The sequence below is a fragment of the Mixophyes fleayi genome, chromosome 9 (genome assembly GCF_038048845.1).
Source record: "Mixophyes fleayi isolate aMixFle1 chromosome 9, aMixFle1.hap1, whole genome shotgun sequence".
Lineage (NCBI taxonomy): Eukaryota > Metazoa > Chordata > Amphibia > Anura > Limnodynastidae > Mixophyes > Mixophyes fleayi.
Window position 1 is genome coordinate 11,413,529 of NC_134410.1, and position 21,316 is coordinate 11,434,844.

The 21,316-nt window shown below is 40.3% G+C and overlaps 1 protein-coding gene across 3 annotated transcripts in view; it reads left to right on the plus strand.

Moving 5' to 3' along the window:
- Positions 1–218: 218 nt before the first annotated feature.
- LOC142101927 (uncharacterized) overlaps positions 219–21,316 on the plus strand; it is a 65,024-nt gene continuing 43,926 nt past the window's right edge. The window contains exons 1-10 of one of the 3 annotated variants that reach the window (XM_075186373.1): positions 219–403; positions 551–678; positions 1,896–1,966; positions 5,612–5,695; positions 10,559–10,660; positions 11,304–11,371; positions 13,363–13,499; positions 17,368–17,438; positions 18,175–18,285; positions 20,957–21,061. In XM_075186373.1, the coding sequence (XP_075042474.1) occupies positions 272–403; positions 551–678; positions 1,896–1,966; positions 5,612–5,695; positions 10,559–10,660; positions 11,304–11,371; positions 13,363–13,499; positions 17,368–17,438; positions 18,175–18,285; positions 20,957–21,061 (1,009 nt within the window). In that variant the 5' untranslated portion in view covers positions 219–271. The remainder of the gene's footprint in view (positions 404–550; positions 679–1,895; positions 1,967–5,611; positions 5,696–10,558; positions 10,661–11,303; positions 11,372–13,362; positions 13,500–17,367; positions 17,439–18,174; positions 18,286–20,956; positions 21,062–21,316) is intronic. The other 2 variants (XM_075186375.1, XM_075186374.1) reach the window with 2 other exon arrangements.

A 21,316-nucleotide genomic window follows, 5' to 3' on the forward strand; every position in this document is an offset into this window, starting at 1 on the left:
GGACGACGACAGTAGTTTGAATCTTTGCCCAGGGAGCTGAGGAACCTTACACTGGCCCTGACTATATATGTTCCCTTTAAGTCTGTTCATTGCTGCCTACTACTCATAGGTCAAAGGCTAACGGCACATGATATAATTTATTTATTTAAATTCCAGGGTATTTACTCTGTGTGTTTGAATAAAAGATAGACATTGCCCCCTGATTGCATAGCTCGGTCCTCTTCCCCCTAAATATAAGTGGAACGGGAGAAGTGACCATTATTCCAGCACAATGTCGCTCTTGCCTTGCTCTCTACTGCTCTGTCTGCTGCTGAAGAGCTGCATCACCAATAGTATTAGTACAGACTCTTCTCCACCATGCAAAGCCCTGAGTGACTTCAACCACCAGCTGTCCCAGAAAGAGGTGAGATAAACCTTGTCTGTCTGTCCATGAATTCCTACTAACACTACAGCTGTGTCTATACCCTACATGTTTAGGTGTGTGGTGGGGGGGGGGGGGGGGTGTATGGTCACAATATGACAATAACAGGTAGAAAAACTCTTGTTATAGCTGGAGGGAAGCTGGCACCTTTACTACAGCAGTGCTGGGTTGTCAAATGAGCACGACATCATTAATTCCTGGCTGGACCTTCATTTCACCAATGATGACCATGTGCAGGTCCGACAAGTTATAACACTGTAAGTAAAACACGACCTTCTTGACTTAGTAATGATACCGGTTTCTAGTAAATTGACAGAGTGTTGGTTGATGCAAAATGGCTGCCTACACTGTGTGTTTTTTTATGGCTTGTCAGAATAAGTATAAGATACTTCAGATGCTTCTCATAGTCCGTTTTAAGTTTTGCTTCCTGACCAGGGTGTTATTGTCCTATTGGATTACCGTTACCAACCAACGCTTTCTTCCTGGCCATCGTTCCTTGCTTCCTGCCCTTACTGATTATTTTGACTTTAATTTATTTTTTCACCTAGTTTTGAATAATTTTTGGGTATGACGCAGCCTACATGACATCTCTTTCCCTTTTGTTGGTCATTAGTTGTCCCCATATTGATCCTAGACTATAGCAACTTGGGGGCAACCAAGTACTGGTAAACACATTAGGTTCTATTGGACATGGGGCTGCTCAGAGTGAAGTCCATGATTAGCCTGGATATTGTGGATGATCTACTGATGCTGCTGGTGAACTTTACATTAAGCTCCTCAGAGCACAGTGAAGCATTCCAGGCCTACAGCATTGCTACGTAGAACCATAACATTACGTCATATCTATATGTTAGGGACTGCAGCGTTGGGCACAATTCAGGAACTTAGTCTTAGGACAGTACTCTATGTTGTGTAATGTTTAACGCCAGTCACAGGTCTGCAGTCTACCAGTGTCCCCATCCTTTATGTTGTACGTCCTTACTTGCTTATTAATGAGAAACTGAGCTCAAGCCCTTAGTCTCCAGTACAGCAAACCACTGTTCCTACACTACAATCCACGCCAATTCTTAACTGTACTGTACCCTTATATGTCAACTTCCAGCTAAAAATCTCGTTTCATAACCATTTTCATAGTGCAGTTGTCAGCTCCAGACTAAAGGGCTCATTTTCTAACATTGCATTTAGGTGCAAAATTTGCTCCATCTGAGCCAATCATAGACTTTCTTTTATTGTCTAAATTGCACTAATCAGCTTATCATTAATTGTTTGCTATGGTCCAATAAAACTTTCTCAGCTAAATGCAATGTTAATAAATGAGACCTTGACAGTTCTGATCATCATTTATAGAATCCACACCTCAAATAATGATAAACAATGAAGACTATTTCTTTAGCACCCGACTTTATGGACTACCACATTTTCTCTTCCTAGTGTGAATGCATTATTTTTTTTTTTGTGTTTCTTTCTTTTTAAGCACTTACTTTGTGAGAATAGAAGCACATGAAATGCAAATTACCAAAGAGAAGGACAGTTATATTCTGACAGGTATGACGTTATAATTCCTTCATATTTGGGGGGTAAAGGTCAGTCAATGAGGTTACTTTCCATATTACCACTGAATTTTACCTGATTCAATGTTTGCCACGGATACTTCCATCTCTGCAGTAGTATTGGCCACTTGACCAGATATGACAGTGTTCAACCCCAAAATGTGACAGTTTATAATTTGTAAACTCTGTATGCTCACTGTTACCATCTAGTTACCCTATCACTCCTGCTTCACTGTCCTCTCTTGGCTCCATTGCTAGAGCAAAACCCCCCTCCTTCCATCCGCTCAGGTGCCCCTTGTCTCACATCATGTCTCACCACCCCGACGCCCCCTCCCATATTATGCTCTGTCGCTGTTACCTCCTCTGCCTCTTGCTCCTACACCAATAATTCCCTCACCAACTTCTTTTCCACCCACATTTTCCTCCTCACTTCACTTGATTGCCATCTTTCCTAACCCTGAGCCTGTCGTAACCACACTCTCTGCTACGGCCACTTCGCCCCCCGGCATACCAGCAATCCTGCTATCCTTATCCACATCTCCCCACTCTCCTGTGCTCTCTGGAAAGCCACATCTGTCTACAGTAAACTGGCCTCTTTTCACAATCTCTTCATTTCCAACTTTCGTAACCTGTTCGTCATCACCAAAACCTGGCTTTTCTCTTCCAGCACACCTGCTGCTCTCTCTTGTGGGGGCCTATTTCTTTGGACCGACAATGAGGTTATTCCCCCAGAGCCCTCACTTTCCTTTTCCTTCCTTGAGCTCTTCTTCATTCATCTCTTCATCCCAGTCCACCTTCGTGTCACAGTCATCTACCATTTATCTGGTCCTTTCTCTCATTTCCTCGATAACTTTACAACCTGGATTCCCCACTTCCACCTCTCAGACCTTCCCTTCCTCATCCTGGCTGACTTAAATATTCCTATTGACATTCCCACAGATGCAGCTGATACCAAACTTCTCTCCCTCCCTTCTTCATTTGGCCTCTCGCAGTGGACTTCCTATTTCTCCCTCTGTAATGGTCAATCGCTTGATCTCATATTCTCTCACCTTTGTGTCATCTCTGACTTCTCCAACTCTCTGACCACCACCTCCTCTCTTTCAGCCTCTTCCTGTCTCCTGCACCTTTCCCTTCACCTAAATCCATGCTCATCAAGCATAACCTTGACTCTCTGGACCTGCTACCTTTTCTTCATTTGAAACACTACTCTCTCCAATTACTGCTTGCTTCCATCTATCAGGCTGTTTCCCTTTACAACTGCACTCTCACCTGTGCCCTTGACTCTGCTGCCCTAAACATCAATCATAGCATTCTAGACAGACCCGTTTCCTGCAAAAATACTCTGGCACAGCCAAGTGCTGCTGGTGAAAATCCTACTTTCACTCCAAGTTTCTCAACTTCAATTGATTTTTTTCATCCTATAGTTCTGCTCTCTCTCTCTCTCTAAACAATCTTATTTCTTCGCAGTTTTCCATATCACATCACCTCTTTGCCTCCTTCAACTCCCTCCTCTGCTCTCTCCTCCTCCCTTGCCACTCACTTCATCTCCAAAACTGACACCATCTACCAAGAAGTCTTCTTCTGTCAGGCTCCTCCCACTCTACCCTCCCCCTCTTGGTCTATCCACCATGTGCTCTTTCCACCCCATATCTGTGGATGAGGTCAAAGGGGCCAGGTATAGACCTATCTCCTCTAACCTTCTGTGCTCCCCCTCTCCCAATGCCTGCTTCCACCTTGCCCACCTCTTCAAATTGTTCCACTCCACTGGAATATTCCACTCTTTCGTTAAACTTGCTCATCTAACCCATTCTTAAAAATCTCTCTCTCTACCCTGCCACTCTTTTAAACTACCACCCAAACTCTCTCCGCCCTTTTGCCTCCAAATACCTCAACCTGCTTACCAGCTTCCTCTCCTCTCTCCTTAACCCACTCCAATTTGACTCCTCTCTGTGCTAAGTCCAAGGGTCACTTCTCCTTGTTCATCCTTTTGGACATCTCTGCAGCTTTCACCACTATGGACCACCCTCTACTGCTGCACACCATTCACTCCATTGGCCTCTGTGACACTGACCTCTCCTGGTTCATCTCCTGTATTTTCCAACCGCTCTTTCTCTAATTCTACCTCTGGCTCTTCCTCCCCTCCTCTTCCTCTACTCACTTGGTTCCCATTAGGCCCTCAACACTGCGAAGTTATGTGGCGCCTTGTAAATAAACAATACTAATAATAATGTTGGTTAGTGTGGGTGGAAGATGACCATCGCCGTCCTGTATGTGCGCTCATTAAATACGTACAATGTGCTAGCGGTCACGGTGACAGCTGGAAAAGTTCAGGAAATATAGATATTAATTGGGTATTAGACTAAGGATCAAACCCTGGACCTTAACAATATGACAACATAAACCTAGAATCTAACAATTAGCATCTAGTAATAGTCAGATACTAATTAAAAACCCAGAGATAAGCTCATTAATAAAAGACAAAACTGATTTATTACATAAAACAACATAAAATGAATAATAAGCAATATAAAGTGGAGGTCTACTAAAGACAGATAAGTAATTGTATATCAACAACTAGTCCATGTGATATTAGGAGCCAAAGCTTTAGTCCCTACTTTTATAAAGTCCCAGTCACTGGCAGATGATGGAGTGAAAGTCTCAAGACCCTCAGTTGGGGAACAAGAAACATCCCAATTGATGACAGAGGTAAAGTTCAACCCTCTAAATCTCTAAACTGCATCCAGTGTAGACAATATGAAACCGGTGACTGAGTAGAAAAACAGCACTTTAATGGTTCAGGTGTAAACAGTCTAAAATCCTCCAAAAGTTTTGTGATCAGCTTCACTTCTGTCACTGTCTGCAATTAACCATCTATAACTTCAAATTCATGAACTTGGCAGAAATGTAGGATTTCATCATCTTGCAAAAAACATAACCATTGTCATCATCATCATCCTCTTCCTCCTGTTCACGGCCATTCTGGAGACATCTCGCGTCAAATTGAATCTCCCCCATAGGGTAGAGAGGACCCTGCCCGTGAGAACTTTCATTCTTATCTGTGTCTTGCTTATAAGTTGCACTTTAGGCATCTTTTTTTAGCATGGTGGCCATTATTATAATGCATACTTGCCGACTTTCTTCAGCTCCCTTCCGGGAGCCAGCCAGTGGAGGGGGGCGTGAGGGGGACGGGACGGCCAAAATCGCAGCATTTTGGCCCCGCCCCCTGTGACGTCATGACGCAACTGCGTCTTTTGACAGCGGGGGGCGGGGCCAAATGCCACTATCCACCGGGAATCTCGGCGTTTGGGATCTAATTCTGCCCACTTCACTAGGAAGTGGGGCACTTCCTAGTGAAGTGGGCAGTATTCGGGAGATTGCCACACTCGCCCGGGAGTCCGGGAGACTCTCGCAAAATGCGGGAGTCTCCCGGACATTACGGGAGAGTTGGCAAGTATGTTATAATGAATGTCTTTTGTATGTCAGTACTTTAATACACACATACTACAAACTATAAATCTCGCTATACCGACCTTATACTCTTGGTGGCGCCAAATAACTTGCACGACCTTCGTTATACTCCTGATGTCACACACTGTTATATTCATTACGTTATTAAATATTTTTTTTGTTTTCCCCACAGCAAAGGATGGTCATAAATTCACAATTTACCCTGTGAATGACCATGTGATCCTCTATGAAGACGAAGATGGAATCAGACTGTTCTGTAACTATAATTATTCTTTTCTTCCACATATAAGTACTTCCGATAATTCTCCTTATGTCCCATTCATGGTTCCTGTATGTTTGAAGATCTATAATATGTCATAGCAGTTGGCAGCTCCTAGTTCCAAGTTTTGTGTCCCTGGAAATTGTTTTCCCAAAAACGTTAAACTCCATTTATAAATCATTATACAACTTGGAATATTGCCCAATACTGACTAAGTGCAGGTATAATTTCTATTTGCTAAATTTGCTTAACTTAATTCTCAGTATCTGTACTAACTCTCTGTGCTTTGCTGGTTTTTTTTTAACTATTAAGTACCCAAAGACAAAGTGTACTTGGACATTGTGTTCAAATGTTGGCAAGGATGTGGGTGCCATTATCTGTTTTGGCAAGAATTGGTATTAATCAGGACTGATACAAACATAGGGCTGAATTGCAGAGAAAATAACCTTGACTTTTTCACCAAAAATCTTTATCTCACTAAAGTGATTTTCCCATAGTTTAAACTCCAGGTGAACCCAAATTAACAGAGTAGGCTGGAAAAGGCTTATATGACTGTTTTACCTTATGTGGAATATAAAATTAAGTATATGTGACAGGATGGACCTCCTATGCTTCCGTCTAGGTAACTCTCGCCGCTAATGTATCCCCTTGCTGGGCACCTGGGCTGGTAACCCTGACCTCTTGCCTTCAGATCAGGGTTGCTGTGGATGGTTCCTTCTGGCCTATCACACTGGCCAGAGCTGCAGGGTAGCGGGCAGAGCGTTGCTACTGGATGCTGGGTCCCAACCTCAGAACAGCCGGATAAAGGATTATATTGGTCTAATATATATGTCTAATGAATTACAACAGGTAAGTAGGCGTCAAAGCAGGATCTTGAAGCAGTGATGTTTATTAGCTGAAGTAGTCCTAATAAGAACAGTTATAGCTAGTTTGAGGTATTCGTGATCTCCAGTAGTTACAGACAGAATGATACATTCATTAATTACAGTGTAAAATGGTGCTATTTTTATACAGTTTTTTACACACATGTTGGCAGGGAGTAAACCAGCCCCCTTTTCCGACCAGGCACCAAAACATCTGAGACATTACATCAGATATTTTAACTTCAGGATGTGATATATTCTCTAGACTTGGAGTTAACGCAATTTTAAGCTTTTTATTTTCAATAAAAAGCTTATAAAGGTTATGATATGCCTTGTCATGGGGTCTGTTGGATGCCAGTATTTTAGTACACATAATGGGCGAGTAATACAAATTTTGCACTTGTTGCACCTGGAATCCATATTCTCACCATGATTAAGCAATAGCTTTAATACACCAAAGTTCTAAACAAAAGAAAACAATTCCAATATTACTGGATCTTTGCTGCTTTGTGGATACAGCTTAATAATACCTTCCAATGCTTCATCTTCAAGGCCCTTCTATGCAATAGTTTTAAACTTTGCTGGGTCCAAGCAGGAAAAATCTTTATACAACCATTTGTGTTGTACAAAGCATGAATCTAGTGACTGGACAATGAGGTCCATTATTAGGTTCAACACATTTACTCGAAAATCAGCTGGAGAATCTCAGGAATTTCCTTCATCATCTATGAGCTCATCTGTCAGTCTTTACTTCTTCCTCTGCCTCTTAACTGGCAATGTTGGCTCCAAAGAGTCAATTTCCAAAGTTTTATTTTCATCCATTTTCAACTGTGAAATCTTGTCATTATATTTATTACTAATTCCAATGCTTTGCTGTGAACGTTATCAAATGTTCTTGTCTGTTCCTTCAACTTTGTTGTAACTGAATCTACCAAACTCCATGCAGTAAACATATCTAAACCACTTGTCTGTAAATATCTTGATAACGGGGCTGTAGTTTCAAATATACACAAGTAACTAAATGCTGTCAATATTCTTTCAAACTTTAGAAGACTTTGAAGTAAAACATTTGCTTCTTGGTTTGATTTTGCATCAAACCTTTCTGAATCTTGGATCATTGATAAACTTGTCAATAGATTTACAAAAGTACTGACAGCGGCACCATCAAAACATCCAAATACAGTTGTTCCTGCCTTGGATTTCCCTGACCATCTTGTCTCACCAATTAGCTTTCATCGTTTTTATCTTGTCCTAGATGTTTTCCAACAGCTTCTATCCGTACAGCCGTTCTCTGTATGATGTTTTCACAAATGTCGCTAAATTCTGGAGAAACTTGAAAAAAGAAACTGCAACATTTTGGTGTTTCAGTTATCACCAAATTCAAGACATGGGCACAGCACCATATATGAACATGCTGATCAGCCACATCAGTCATTTTACTTTGTAAACCATTATACTGGCCATGGGAGCTTACAGCTACATCTGTACTATCAGTCAAACATTTTTTTGGGATCAATTTTAAGATATTGTAATGTTTCAGTCAATAGATCAAAAAGTCCCTGTCCTGTACCATCATTACTTGGTGCAACTGAAAGTGGTCGCTCGCAGATAACACCTTTAAGCACATACCGAATAATAATGCTAAACTGATAGATGCTTTTTCCTTCTCCATGCTGGTAAGGGTAATATTCCTGAAATTAAAACTTAATTAAAAATACTCCACATTGGGAAAAAATTAACATCTACAATTAAATGTTGAATCCAGCATTTGCCATAAGTTGACTATTTGTACGTTTGCATTTGACAATAATAATTATTATTATTGTCTTACTGTATTCTGCATTTTGTTTGTAAACTGTTGGAGAGTATTGTAGCAAATTTCTACAGTACGGTAGCGACGTCCATTATGTATTTCTGCTAAAAATACATAATGGACCTCCCTGCAAGAACGCGTCAATGGGAATATTTTTTTCTAAATGCATCTATAATTAACAACAATTTTAGCAATCACAGTAATTTTAACTGTAGTAAATAAAAAGTGTCATTATTTAAAGAACTTGCATTATGCATATATATTATTATTTGAGACTGCAGCTTAAATATATTTTTGTACTAATATTATGCAATGAAAGAAAATACATTATATTTAAATTAAAGGGCATAGGGCCACAGTATATAAAAAATATTAATTAAATATATACCTTTATAAAACACATCAAACACAGCAAGCAGGAGGTGAAGAGCTGACGACGCGCACTCAAACTGAGGCCGACGCAATGAAAAATATTTGCTGTCTTTGCAATCTATGCAATAGCTCGATACAAAGTTGACTGCGGCTGCTCGTCATAATCCCAGGCTGGGATTCCCAGCTAAGCTTAATTGCGCAGTGGCAATAGTAAAGATCTGAGATTATATAAGGTATGCGTCGGCCTCACGTAACCCGAATCAGAATTAATTTTTGAGATTTATTTATTATACTCTTAAATAAAAAGTATCCTCGAAAAATTATTTTATTAAATTAGTAATACAACGTAAATTTTAGTTGCATGCAGTAATAATATTGGAACTTCTATTATATTTTCAAGCTACTAAAAGGTCATTAACATTTTTAACATATTGTCTAATGTTTAAGGGGCCCCGCTTCATCTGGGGCCCCCAAGGCCCACTTGCCATCGGGCAAGCTGACACCCTGGCCAGTCCGCCACTGCTTCTACTGGATCAATATAATTATTATTTCAGAAAGGTGAAAATTAATGGGTCACCTACATTGTTACCAAGACCCAGGGGAGGGCTGGCAAATTTTAGCCCGAAGGACTAGACTCGACTCAACAGACTATTAGGAACATTTTAAAGGGAAACAAATGCAGGTGATCCAGCCCAAGGTAGCTCACTATGGGACCAGCCTGGGGGGAAGATGCACAATATCCCTGTAATCAGGGACGTTACTGCCCGTAATGCTGCCTGTAATGGACAATCCCCACATACTCCCCTCTCCCCAGTCGAGAGTATTATTCTTATAATAATCATTACAGAGAAAACAAAACTTTGACAATATAAAACTTAGATTGAAGATAATAAACCATCCCATATGGTAACAATATAACATTCAGGAGTAGAATTCTAGAATGTACTGGATAAATGATAGTCAGAATCTGATTGGTCACTATGGGCAACATCTCCACTATTCCTTTTTAGAAAGTTTCATATATTTACCCTTCAGTCTGCCAATGTTTTTTCCTATCCCTTGGATACAACCATAGAGCAACAAGGATAAAATGAATGCAGGAGCAGTGGATAACGACACCTGGCTCTAAAGTGTCTGCAGTATTGGTCACTCCCCAAATCTAAATAGATACAGGTTCCAAAATAAGTCACTTCAGTAAAGTAACAAAGCAAACAATAATATAAAACAGGAGTATATATTTAAAGCAGCAATCCCATGAAGAAAGGTGAGGTGTGATTTTCTTAAACACAAATCACATTGGCAGACTGTAAGAAGGATCTTTTCTTTTTTATTCTTTCTTTGGTTTGTTTTTTCAAGCTGAAATTAATGATTTATAATTGTGCACAGTGGTATGTGACTACAGTCTACAATGATGGGTCATTTATGAACCACACACGTATAAAACCACAGCGCAAATGGTTTTTGTGATGTCACTTTTACGCAAGTGCTTCTTGGGAAGTGCATTGATTTAAGGGACAAGAGGACAGTGTTTGTCAGGGGTGCAGCTATGGGATGAAATGGGCAGTTGAAGGGTGCCCCTAGTTTGCAGTGAGGAGAAGAAATGAGATTTAATTTTGCAGGATGAAATTGTTTAAATGAGATAAGAGGTGGAGAGGGCGATTTACCTGGGTGTTACCTGCATTACAGGAGTGGGCACAGCCTTTCCTCCCCCCACAAAAGTACTTAATTTCTCCTCCAACTCTGAGTTCTGGACACCTGACTCTATATAACTATAATTTAACATATGTCTAATATACAAAAATTATTTTTCAGCACACAGCAAAGAGACTTCTGGTTATACTGAAGAAGACTTTAGACACCTCTCTCAGTGTCTGGGGCAAATAAAAGTCAACGTGCATTTGACCAGAACCCCTGGTAAGTGTGCAGGTATATAGACAAGATGATAAGATCAGGTTTAGACTTTGGACGAGGTCTTTCAGTATTGAAGGACAAAGGTGGAAAACGCCTTCCACCAGACAATATCTGTAGTAACAATGTACCAAACCCATTGTAGAATTCTGTGTAAGAGTATCTATTGCCTACTAATTGAGAATTGACACAATTTTGTGGGATTGATGCAGCCAACCGTGAAAAAAAAAAGGGAGCCTCTAACTCTTATACTGATCAGTTTCGCTATACAGGACTAGCTCTGCTTCCATACTTTATCTCTGCTTCTCAGCAACACTATCTTAATCAGACATAATACCCTCAAATTTGACTCGGCTCAATGCTCAGCTTTCATTATTGAGCTCAGTCTTCTTTTACTCCCTGAACCAGATTCCCACTCCACGCCTCTTACGCCAATGCAGATCTCTCAACCCTCTCCCAGATGGAATGTCACAAACTCCCATGTCACTGGGGCTGTTATTAGTCATAAGCGCTACGGAATACATTGGCGCTATATAAATAAATGTTGATGATGATGATGATACTTTGTCTCTTCCTACCACCTCGATTTATTCCACAATATCCCCGCTCTCACCCTCCTTTATCATCCATATTGTCTGATTGCTTTTAGATTCTGAACATTCCGACAAGGACTGCCAGGACTACAAACCCATCTCAGACAAGTTCTCCGTGGCTGAGGTAAAAATGACATCTCTCGGCTGAAAAAAAATAAAATAACCGTTACTAAAAGGTCTCAGGGTTGGTAGATGGATTTAAGATGGCTCCACAGATATAGGCTTAAACAGGTGGCCCAACCATGTGTTTGGTCTGTATTATCTACACATAGCAGTGTCCTTTAGTTGTAATGAATAGTATGATACCCTTACAGCGCTACATATACCACTTCTGCAGATCAGTGAATTTGAACTACACACCAAAGTTAAATAACATAAAAAAATTTAAATCACTTTTCTGCGCTGTGGTTTCCTAAACAGAACTAGTAGAGTGAACCATATGAGTATATAAAAAACAGAAAAAATACTTATATCGACTGGTGGTATGGTATTCAATTCCTCTCAGGCGATCTTTGAAATTTTCTGATAGCAATCAGACCATGTAAAGGAAAAAATAATAATAGTGTAATACTGTATGGCACAACAGTGTATACTCCTAAATATCAACAATAGGGTAGATATATAGAAATGAATTGTTCTCCAACAATAATGATTTTGACCATATAGTCGATACAGTTGATAGATGTTCCACCATATATTGCAAATAAATTTCAAGTAGGTAAATTACGTGTGTTGTGGGATGCCCCACAGTCAAATCTACTTACACCGTAGATTCTTTAAACATGGCACTTCAAAGTAAGCATAAACTCTCCGCTCCTCCCTTTTTCTTCAGAGCCTCTCGGTAGATATAAGAAACAGAGAGGTATATATTTTAGGTAATAACTAAAAACATTTATTTAATAAAAACATAGATGTTCCTACCGCGGAGTAAATAGTAATCAGCATATCAAGTGTAAGCCATTCCAGCGGGTAAAACAAACACAGACGGTCATTGAAAAGAAGTCCGCTGCGTCCGGATGTTAACTGCAGTGTGCTAAGGAAACAAACTGACAGACTGAACGTTCGCTGACATCTAGGTCTGGACTGATCCCGTCTCGGCAGGCAGACACAGGAGAAACACAGTTGAAATCACTGACGCGTTTCGATCCTATAGGTTGGATCTTTTTCAAACCCTAAAAGTTTTATAAGTATATAAAGGGCAAAAGGATTAAAAAAGACAATATATGACCCCTAAGAAGTAAGATAGGTAGATTGACTAATGATAATAAGAAAAGAAGCAGAGGTATTAAACACCTTATTTTCTTCAGTATTTAGTAGAGGAAGAAATGGTAGAAATAATACATAAAAATGGAAATGCAACCCTTCCATTAATTAATACTTGGATGACAGAAGAAGAAGTCCAAAGGCGACTGAATAAAATTAAGATAAATAGCTCCATGTCCAGATTTTTTCGCCAAGGACTGTACACAGGACACGCGGTCACCCCCTAAGGTTAGAGGAGAGGAAATTTCACAACCAGCAAAGGAAGGGGTTCTTTACAGTAAGGGCAGTCAAGATATGGAATTCACTGCCAGGGAAGGTTGTGATGGAAGATTCAATTGATATGTGTAAGAAAGGGTTACACAAATTTTTAGCTGAAAAACAATTTTGATATTGAAGGCGAGGCACTGAAAGGGAGATATGTATTTGGCGAGTAAGTATAAGAAGAGGATGGATGGATGGATGAATTAATGGATGTATGGTATCCAGGGTTACGACCGTTAATAAAAATAAAGGACAATAGTGGATCGAGGGAGAAATAGGACTGCAATATTGGGTCAGGAGGGATTTTTCCCGATTGAAACAAATTGGTGGTTGCTTTATCTGGATCCATTTCAAATATAAGAGAGGATCACAGGAGATCCAAAATAGGTTGAACTTGATGGACTGGTGTCTTTTTTCAACCTCATCAACTATGTTACTATGTATCAATATGTTTAGATCCATAAACATGGCCTAATTTCAATTTTAAACACCCACTCACCCCCAATTATTCTGTAGAAACAGTTATTGTATACCCTGCATCAAATGTCTAAATAATTTGTGTCTAGATAACATTGCTCTTATTTTTGTCAGATTTTAGGAAAAAAGATGTTGGTTCTAAGTGCTTATTCAAGTAAACTCTATTCCACGTTGGATCAGAAGATACATTTTGTCCTCAACAATTTTGATATTGAAGGCGAGACACTGAAAGGGAGATATGTATTTGGCGAGTAAGTATAGGAAGAGGAAGGATGGATGGATGAATGGATGGATGAATGAATGGATGGATGGATGGATGGCATTCCTGCCTTCAAGCACTGTGGCCATGGATTTATGATCAGGCCCTATCTCTAAGGCGTTTGTATATTTTCCCCATGTTTGCACGGGTTTGCTGCCTCAGTACCGAAAAATATTGGTTACATTGGCTGCTGACAAAAAATGGACTCTGGTGGTTGTGTGTGTTTTGTGTGGTAGAAAATTTAGATTGTAAGATCCAAATGTTCAGGGACTGATGTAGATGATGAAATATTCTCTGTACAGCGCTGTGTAACATGATGGCACCATATAAACAATAATACATAAATTACGTAGATAGGTAGTAGATGAATAGATAAGATGAGAAAAGTTGCAAAATCATTTTATGCGGATTGTGTTTGAAGGCAGAATAGGACAAGTTCTGCAAAGCTGCAAAGTTCTGGTGACACAATCTCAGATCTTCGAATTCCATTTTTGCTTTACAATTGAAGCAATAATCAACAATTGATTATTTGTAAATGTGCATTTTTCTGAATTTATAGTCTATGAATAGAAGTGGGGGGGTGACTGTCAATTCATCCTGGTGTGTAGTACTGGGATTACTTACGGCAAAATTCCATAACGCAAAATTCCAGAAAAACGTGATAGATTTCACTGTCACCTGTGGAACTGGGTGAATATTTTGTGAATTTAGAAAATTCGAATATAAAGTCACAGGGTGTTGGTGCAATACATGTGGCTAGCACGGCATGTATGTGCCATGGCATTAAGTCTTGCTCATTTGTTTTGCCTTGCACGATTAGAGCATCGATAACACAGTCCTTTAGTATGTGCTTCTGCCCAATATTGCCTTTTGTGAGGATGTTGTTCCCTTGGAGTTCCATGATGACATCACCTTAGACACCATTGCTCAATAAACATTAGAAGTTGCCCTGTCTTGGTCACTGAAGCTCCTGCCAAAGCTGCACCAACATTCATCCCTCTGTCACTGAGGTCCATTGTGCAGCCATAATTATAGACAACCAGGGCAGTCCAGCACCCGGTCCCTGGTAATCAGTACCCGGCCCCCCGCTCTCGGGTGCCCCTGGTTATGAGATATATAGATATATATGACTTAGATCTATGGATAGATAGATATGAGAAAGATATGAAATAGATAGATATCAGACAGATAGATGTGGCATAGATAGATAGATCTATAGATAGATAGATGATGGATAGATAAACAGATAGATATGCATAGATAGATAGCTAAGAGATAGATAGTTATGAAATAGATATACAGGACAGAGAGAAATATAGATATGAGATAAATGGATGGATGGATAGATACTGTAGCTAGATATGAGATAAATAGATACTGTAGTTAGATATGAGATATATAGATAGATAGATCTGTAGATAGATACTGTAGATATATGATAGATATCATCATCATCAACATTTATTTATATAGTGCCACATATTCCGTAGCGCTTTAAAATTGGGAACAAACATTAATAAAACAATACTGGGTAATACAGACAGACAGAGAGGTAAGAGGACCCTGCTCGCAAGCTTACAATCTATGGGACAATGGGAGTTGAAGTGCAACATATTGCATATTGGTCCAGCTAGAATGCAAAGGTATAACGTGCTTAGTGGCTATATGATAGAGTCACATAGCAATGTTCGTCAAAGGGTTAACTGTGTAGAGGGTGGTAATAGGGTAACCTAGGAAAATTAAGAGGGTGGTAGAGGAATATTATAAACTTGTCTGAAGAGGGGGGTTTTAAGAGAATGCTTGAAGGTTTGAAGACTAGAGGAAAGTCTTCTGGTGTGAGGGAGTGAATTCCACAAAGTGGGTGCAGCCCGAAAAAAGTCCTGTAACCGAGAATGGAAGGAAGTAATGACAGTGGAAGAGAGACGCAGATGTTGTGCAGAACGGAGGTGTCGAGTTGGGAGATATTTTGAAACAAGTGAGGAGATCTATGTTGGTGCAATTTTGTTGACGGCCTTGTATATTAGTAGTAGAATTTAATATTGGACTAGTTGAAAAACAGGCAAACAATGTAGAGACTGGCAGAGTGGCTCAACAGAGGAAGAGCGGTTTGCAAGGAAAATCAATCTAGCCGCTGCAAAATAGATTGTAGAGGTTCAAGTCTGATTTTGGGAAGACCAGTAAGGAGGGAATTGCAATAGTCGATGCTGGAGATGATGAGTGCATGAGTTAAGATTTTTGCAATGTCTTGTGTCAGATATGTGCGTATTCTGTAAATGTTCTTTAGATGTATGTAACATGATTTAAGTATAGAGTCAATGTGGAGAACAAAGAATAGTTGTGAGTCAAGGATTACACCTAGGCAGCGAGCTTGCGGGGTGGGATTTATGGTCATGTTATCGACAGAAATAGAAATGTCAGGCAGGAAGCTTCTGTTTTTGTGTGGGAATATTATTAATTCAGTTTTTGAAAGATTGAGTTTGAGTTGGCGAGAAGACATCCCAGATGAAATAGCAGAAAGACAGTCAGTAACGCGAGACAACACAGATGGTGAGAGATCAGGAGAGAATAGATAGATTTGTGTATCATCCGCATAGAAATGATATTGAAATCCAAAGGAGCTTATTAGTTTTCCAAGAGAAGTGGTGTAGATAGAGAATAGCAGAGGACCTAGGACTGAGCCTTGTGGAACTCCAACTGATAAAGAAAGTGGAGGTGGATCCAGAGAAATTACCACTGAAAGAGCGATTAGATAGGTAGGATGAGAACCAGGATAGGACAGTGCCTTCAAGACCTAGGGATTGTAGCGTCTGTATGAGGAGAGAGTGGTCAACGGTGTCAAATGCAGCAGAGAGATCCAGGAGAATTAGAAGAGAGTAATGACTTTAGTTTTCTCATATCCATCTACAGTATCTATCTTTCTCACATCTATGATCAGGCTTCAAACCCTAAAGCCTTTTTAATACATTTAAATCTCTTGCAAATCCTCCCACCCCAAACTCTCTGACTACCATCAGTGCCCAGGATCTTGCTTCCTATTTCAAGGACAAAGTAGAGAAGATCAGACTTGAAATGGTATCATCATCATCAGCAGCAGCAGCTATTTATATAGTGGCACTAATTCCACAGCACTATAGAGATATCTCTCACATACATATCTCCCTCGACAAGCAGATAGCTCAATTCCTTTGTAGCACCCTCTGACGCTCTCTCTTCATTTGATCCCACAAATGAAGATGAAGTTTCTACTCTCTTCTCATCTTCCTACTCTACCTCCTGTCCTCTTGATCCCATTCCCTCACAAATTGGTAGGTCCCTGTTTCCTGTGCTCATTCCACCTCTAACTAAAATCTGTAATCTCTCTCTCTCTCTTCTGGTATTTTTCCATCACTATTCAAGCATGCAGTGATTGGGTCACAATTTCGTTTTTTCAAAATAGGACTAAACTCTCAAATTACCGCCCCATCTCTCAGCTCCCATGCCCTCCAAGCTTCTCGAGAGAATAGCTTACACTCGCCTCACACAATTTCTTACAACAAACAAGCTACTGGATTAGATAGATCTATAGATAGATACTGTAGATGAATATGAGATTGATAGATCAATAGATTGATATGACATAGACCTATCGATAGATAGGTACTGTAGATAGATATTAGATAGATAAATAGATCTATAGATAGATAGATACTGTAGATAGCTATTAGATTGATAGATATATAGATACTGTAGATAGAAAGATAGATAGATAGATAGATAGATAGATAGATAGATAGATAGATAGATAGATAGATAGATAGATAGAGAGATCTCCTCCACAGAGATAACCTCCTGTAACCTCTTATTACTGTATATATTTTCAGCCACAGGTCAATAAGAAAACACCATGCAACTGTGCATTTGGAAGAAGAAAATGGAGTGGCTACCTTGCGAGGTAAAATTTGGGATGGGACTACAGACCTGAACCAATATTCATGAGAATGCAGCCTACAATCCACAAAGACATAGGGACATCGATGTGGCACCAAGTATATAGAATACTTAGACAGAGACTTACTTGCTCACATATGGGGCAAGTGCAGGATTTTCACCACAAAGTCTATCTATAGACAGACAGATAATTCACCATAAATTAATATGCAGAGTATTAAAGTATTAATTCATTAGATACTGGAGAAATCACTGAAGCACTTTGTAAATGGATAACTTGAATTATTATGGATAACTGGAATTATTATGAATATTGATTCGTCAAGTAGAATGACTGCATCAACCGTAGTGGAGCGATACATTTTAAGATGGAGTTAGGGGGAGAAATGAAGGTAAGTAGTGTGGAAGAGTTGAGATGAGGAGGTTACGGTGAGATGAAAGAGTGAGTGGAGGTAAAGAAGAGGTTCCAAGGGTTTTAAATTATGGGCAATTATATTTAGGGCAGATGGAGTATAAGTGGGAGGAGGCAAATAAATAAAGTTTAATTTTATTTTGTTTAATCAGATGGCCATGTTACTAATGTTATTCTAGTCTAAAGTATGTAAACCCTGCATGACAATTCATTGACCCATCCAAGCTAAATGTAAGAAGTAATTCCAAATATGAGTCACATGGCTTCCTGAATGTAGCGGTTAATGAACGTCTCCGTTGCTATATCTCTCCTCTTACTGTTATTTCAGACACCGGCAACAACCGGTCGGTGAAGGTGCACAGAGTTGATGACAACTGCTTGGCTCTCACAGCCACCGCTGAAACAGAAAAAAATGACACCCGATTCCTGTTGATTTACTGTAAGTTTAGATCATACTTTGGCTGCTTCTATGTAATACCTCTGTAGTGAAAATGTAGGAATTACAATTATAAGGATTAACCTATAACATAACTGTGGTGAATAAAGCATAATCATAAGGAACTGCAATGTAAATACTGTATATCAAAATAACCCATTTAGTAAGTTAGAGGGGAATGTACGGAGGTAAGGGTTGGATCAGCGCTCCCTGTATAATGTAAAGCAGCCACTCGGGAAATAGGATTGGGGTGGATAGATGGGGAGGGGGACGGGATAGATTGCCGGGAGAAGGGTAGCTCAACCCTGATATACAGTTAAGTGGTGTTTTCCTGGGCGCTAGTGGGAAATGGAACTGCAACATGAAACATGAAATAAGCACATTTAATTGTAAAAATGAGTTGCAATTCAATTGACAGTAATCAGTGACATGTCAACATGGCTTACAGAATGAAACACAGCATCCAAAATGTGACACACTTGGTTATGCTAAATGGATAAACAAAAAAAAAACAAAAAACAAAATAAAGTCTAAATACAAAGTCCTGTGAGAAATAAATTCCCACTGCCAATCCTTGTATGGCTAAAAATAGAAATATATAATAATGAATCAGTCCGTGGACAATAGCTGGATAATAAACAAATTCCTTATTCGAGACCTAGGCAGTAGTGTCCAACGGATGAAGACCAGAGATTGAGGCTGGTAATCGGACTTACCCTTGAAGTTTTCAGGGCTACAGCTTAGCTGCATAAGCTTCCGTATACCTCTTCTGTGTATGCCTCTAGCTGGTTACCGTGGGGACGCAAAAAGCGTCCTGCTGCCAGGCGGATAACTCGATGTTTCCGGGGTATGGTGCGCATGCGGAAACTCAATTCCGTTTGTGGAGCGGTGTTCAGAAAGGGTCCACGATAGATGTGGTGACAGCCTTGGTAGATGTGTTGAGTATGGGGGTATACACCCAACGCGTTTCGCCCTGCTGGCTTCCTCAAAATACGATCCCTGAGGAAGCCAGCAGGGCGAAACGCGTTGGGTTGGGGTTGGGTTTCATTCACGAATTGCCCAATCCCTTTAGGGGAGAATGCCTACCAGGTCTTGAATGTGTCCGCTGACTGGGCTGCTTACCGCCAATACGAAACTTTATTTGTGAAAATTTCAATCAACTGACCCAACACTAAAAACCATAAAAAAAGAAAAAACTAATATAAAAAACCAGAGCGAGAAACCAAAATAGGGACTGGGTGGGTGGGAAAACTCTCCAGACAGTGAAAGGGGAAGCTGACTGCTGGTACCTGGACCTTATCCTGCTTCCCCCACTACATTCCTGTAAACCTGCCCCCTACTGATTGGCTGACCCCTGCCCCCCAAATGGAGTTAACTCTTGCTATACTGGTACTTTCTTTTACCTGCCCCCTCAGCGTTTATGTTACCTCGGGCTAATCCCCGCCCTCTGTTATCTTTGTTAACATGTTTTTGTTTAGCTAACCCACATTTCTTGTTACAGGAAAGAGACTTTACTAAAAAATGTGTTTGGTAAAGTATTTCTTCTTCTTGTAACAGGAGACATCACAAGGCGAGGGGGTGGTGTTAATGGGAAGCGCTATGCTCCATCTTCTACTGTTGTGTAAATATCTCTGTGGTCTGGTGGAGGCAGGAAGTGGGGCACAGTCCAGATGTCCGCATAGTGCTACTGCGCATGCGTGAACCGGAAGTTTGGCTTTTCATGCTGTTCCTCCGAGATCGCTGATGTGGCAAGACGAAAGTTCTACTTATATACTCTTGAAAATGCTGTCACTTGTAACCGCGACTTTCATATTTAAAGCGGCAATGCAATGGACCCCACCGTAGGATCATATAATGAAGGTATGAGGGTAATTACAATGGGACTTTACTGTACCATTAGGGTTAGGATTAAGGTCAGAGTTAACATTAAAGTTCTTACTTACCATACATGATCCTACGCCGGGTCCGTTGCATTGCTGCTTTAAATATGAAAGTCGTGGTTACAAGTGACGTCATTTTCAAGAGTCGGCCTCTCCTCAGATCGGAACCGTGGTGTGTCAGTGTATACTTAAGTCTGTGTTTTTAACAGGTCGATGAGTTATGTTTCAGATTCTTTTTGTCGCTGTAAACACTGTCGGTGTTTACAGCACCGTTAATACGTACTACACCCTTATCCAGTGATCGTGAGTTCAGACTGTACAGTCAAAGCAGGTCTAGGGGGATAACTGAGTGTGAGCAGCCAGACCACTGACACTCAGGCACAACAGCCCTTCTGGTAGATACCAAAATTGCCAGTCCAGACCTGCGATATTCTGGTACTCTCATAGAAGAGCAGTTTGTCATCCGTTTGCAGCTGACCAATTAAAGAGCTACGGTATACTGGAGTTTCAGGTCAGGTTTGATGTCAGATATCAACCTCAGTGTTGGCTGTATAATAAAGGTTACAGGAGGGCAGATATATGGCACTGGGTCAATCAGGGTAAGTAGTTGTCCTCCAAACCCTGATTTTTCTTTCAATCATTTTCTGACCCACTAAGGAGACCTTTACTTCCTCTTTACAACAGCTCAGGTAAGTATTAGTACATACCACGTGGACTATAAACCTATTTCTGGTGGCATTTTAGGAGTTATTATGGTTATTTGTTATCCTTGAAGAATTGTGTATTTTTTATAGGTGGGCCAGAACCTGTTTCAAGCGAGGATATCCAGAAATTTGTACATCATGCAAAATGTCAGAATCTCTCGTACACCATTGTTCGAAAGGATTCTGCAAAACTAGGTATAAATACATTGTATAATGTAAAGCTAGAGTACACAGGGGCGCTTTTCAGGTATCAACGGTGGGTTATCCTAATGTGGATTCTGGAGGATATGGGGGGCCAGCGGTGGGATTTGCAGAGTGGTGCAGAAGATGTGGATCGGAGAGATAAAGATCAACCTTGCCACGGCACTTAGGACGATTGAACGGGGATAGATGGGTGAGGGGGATGCCAGATAGGTAGAAGTTGCGGTTGCGGATAATAATCCTTTCTAT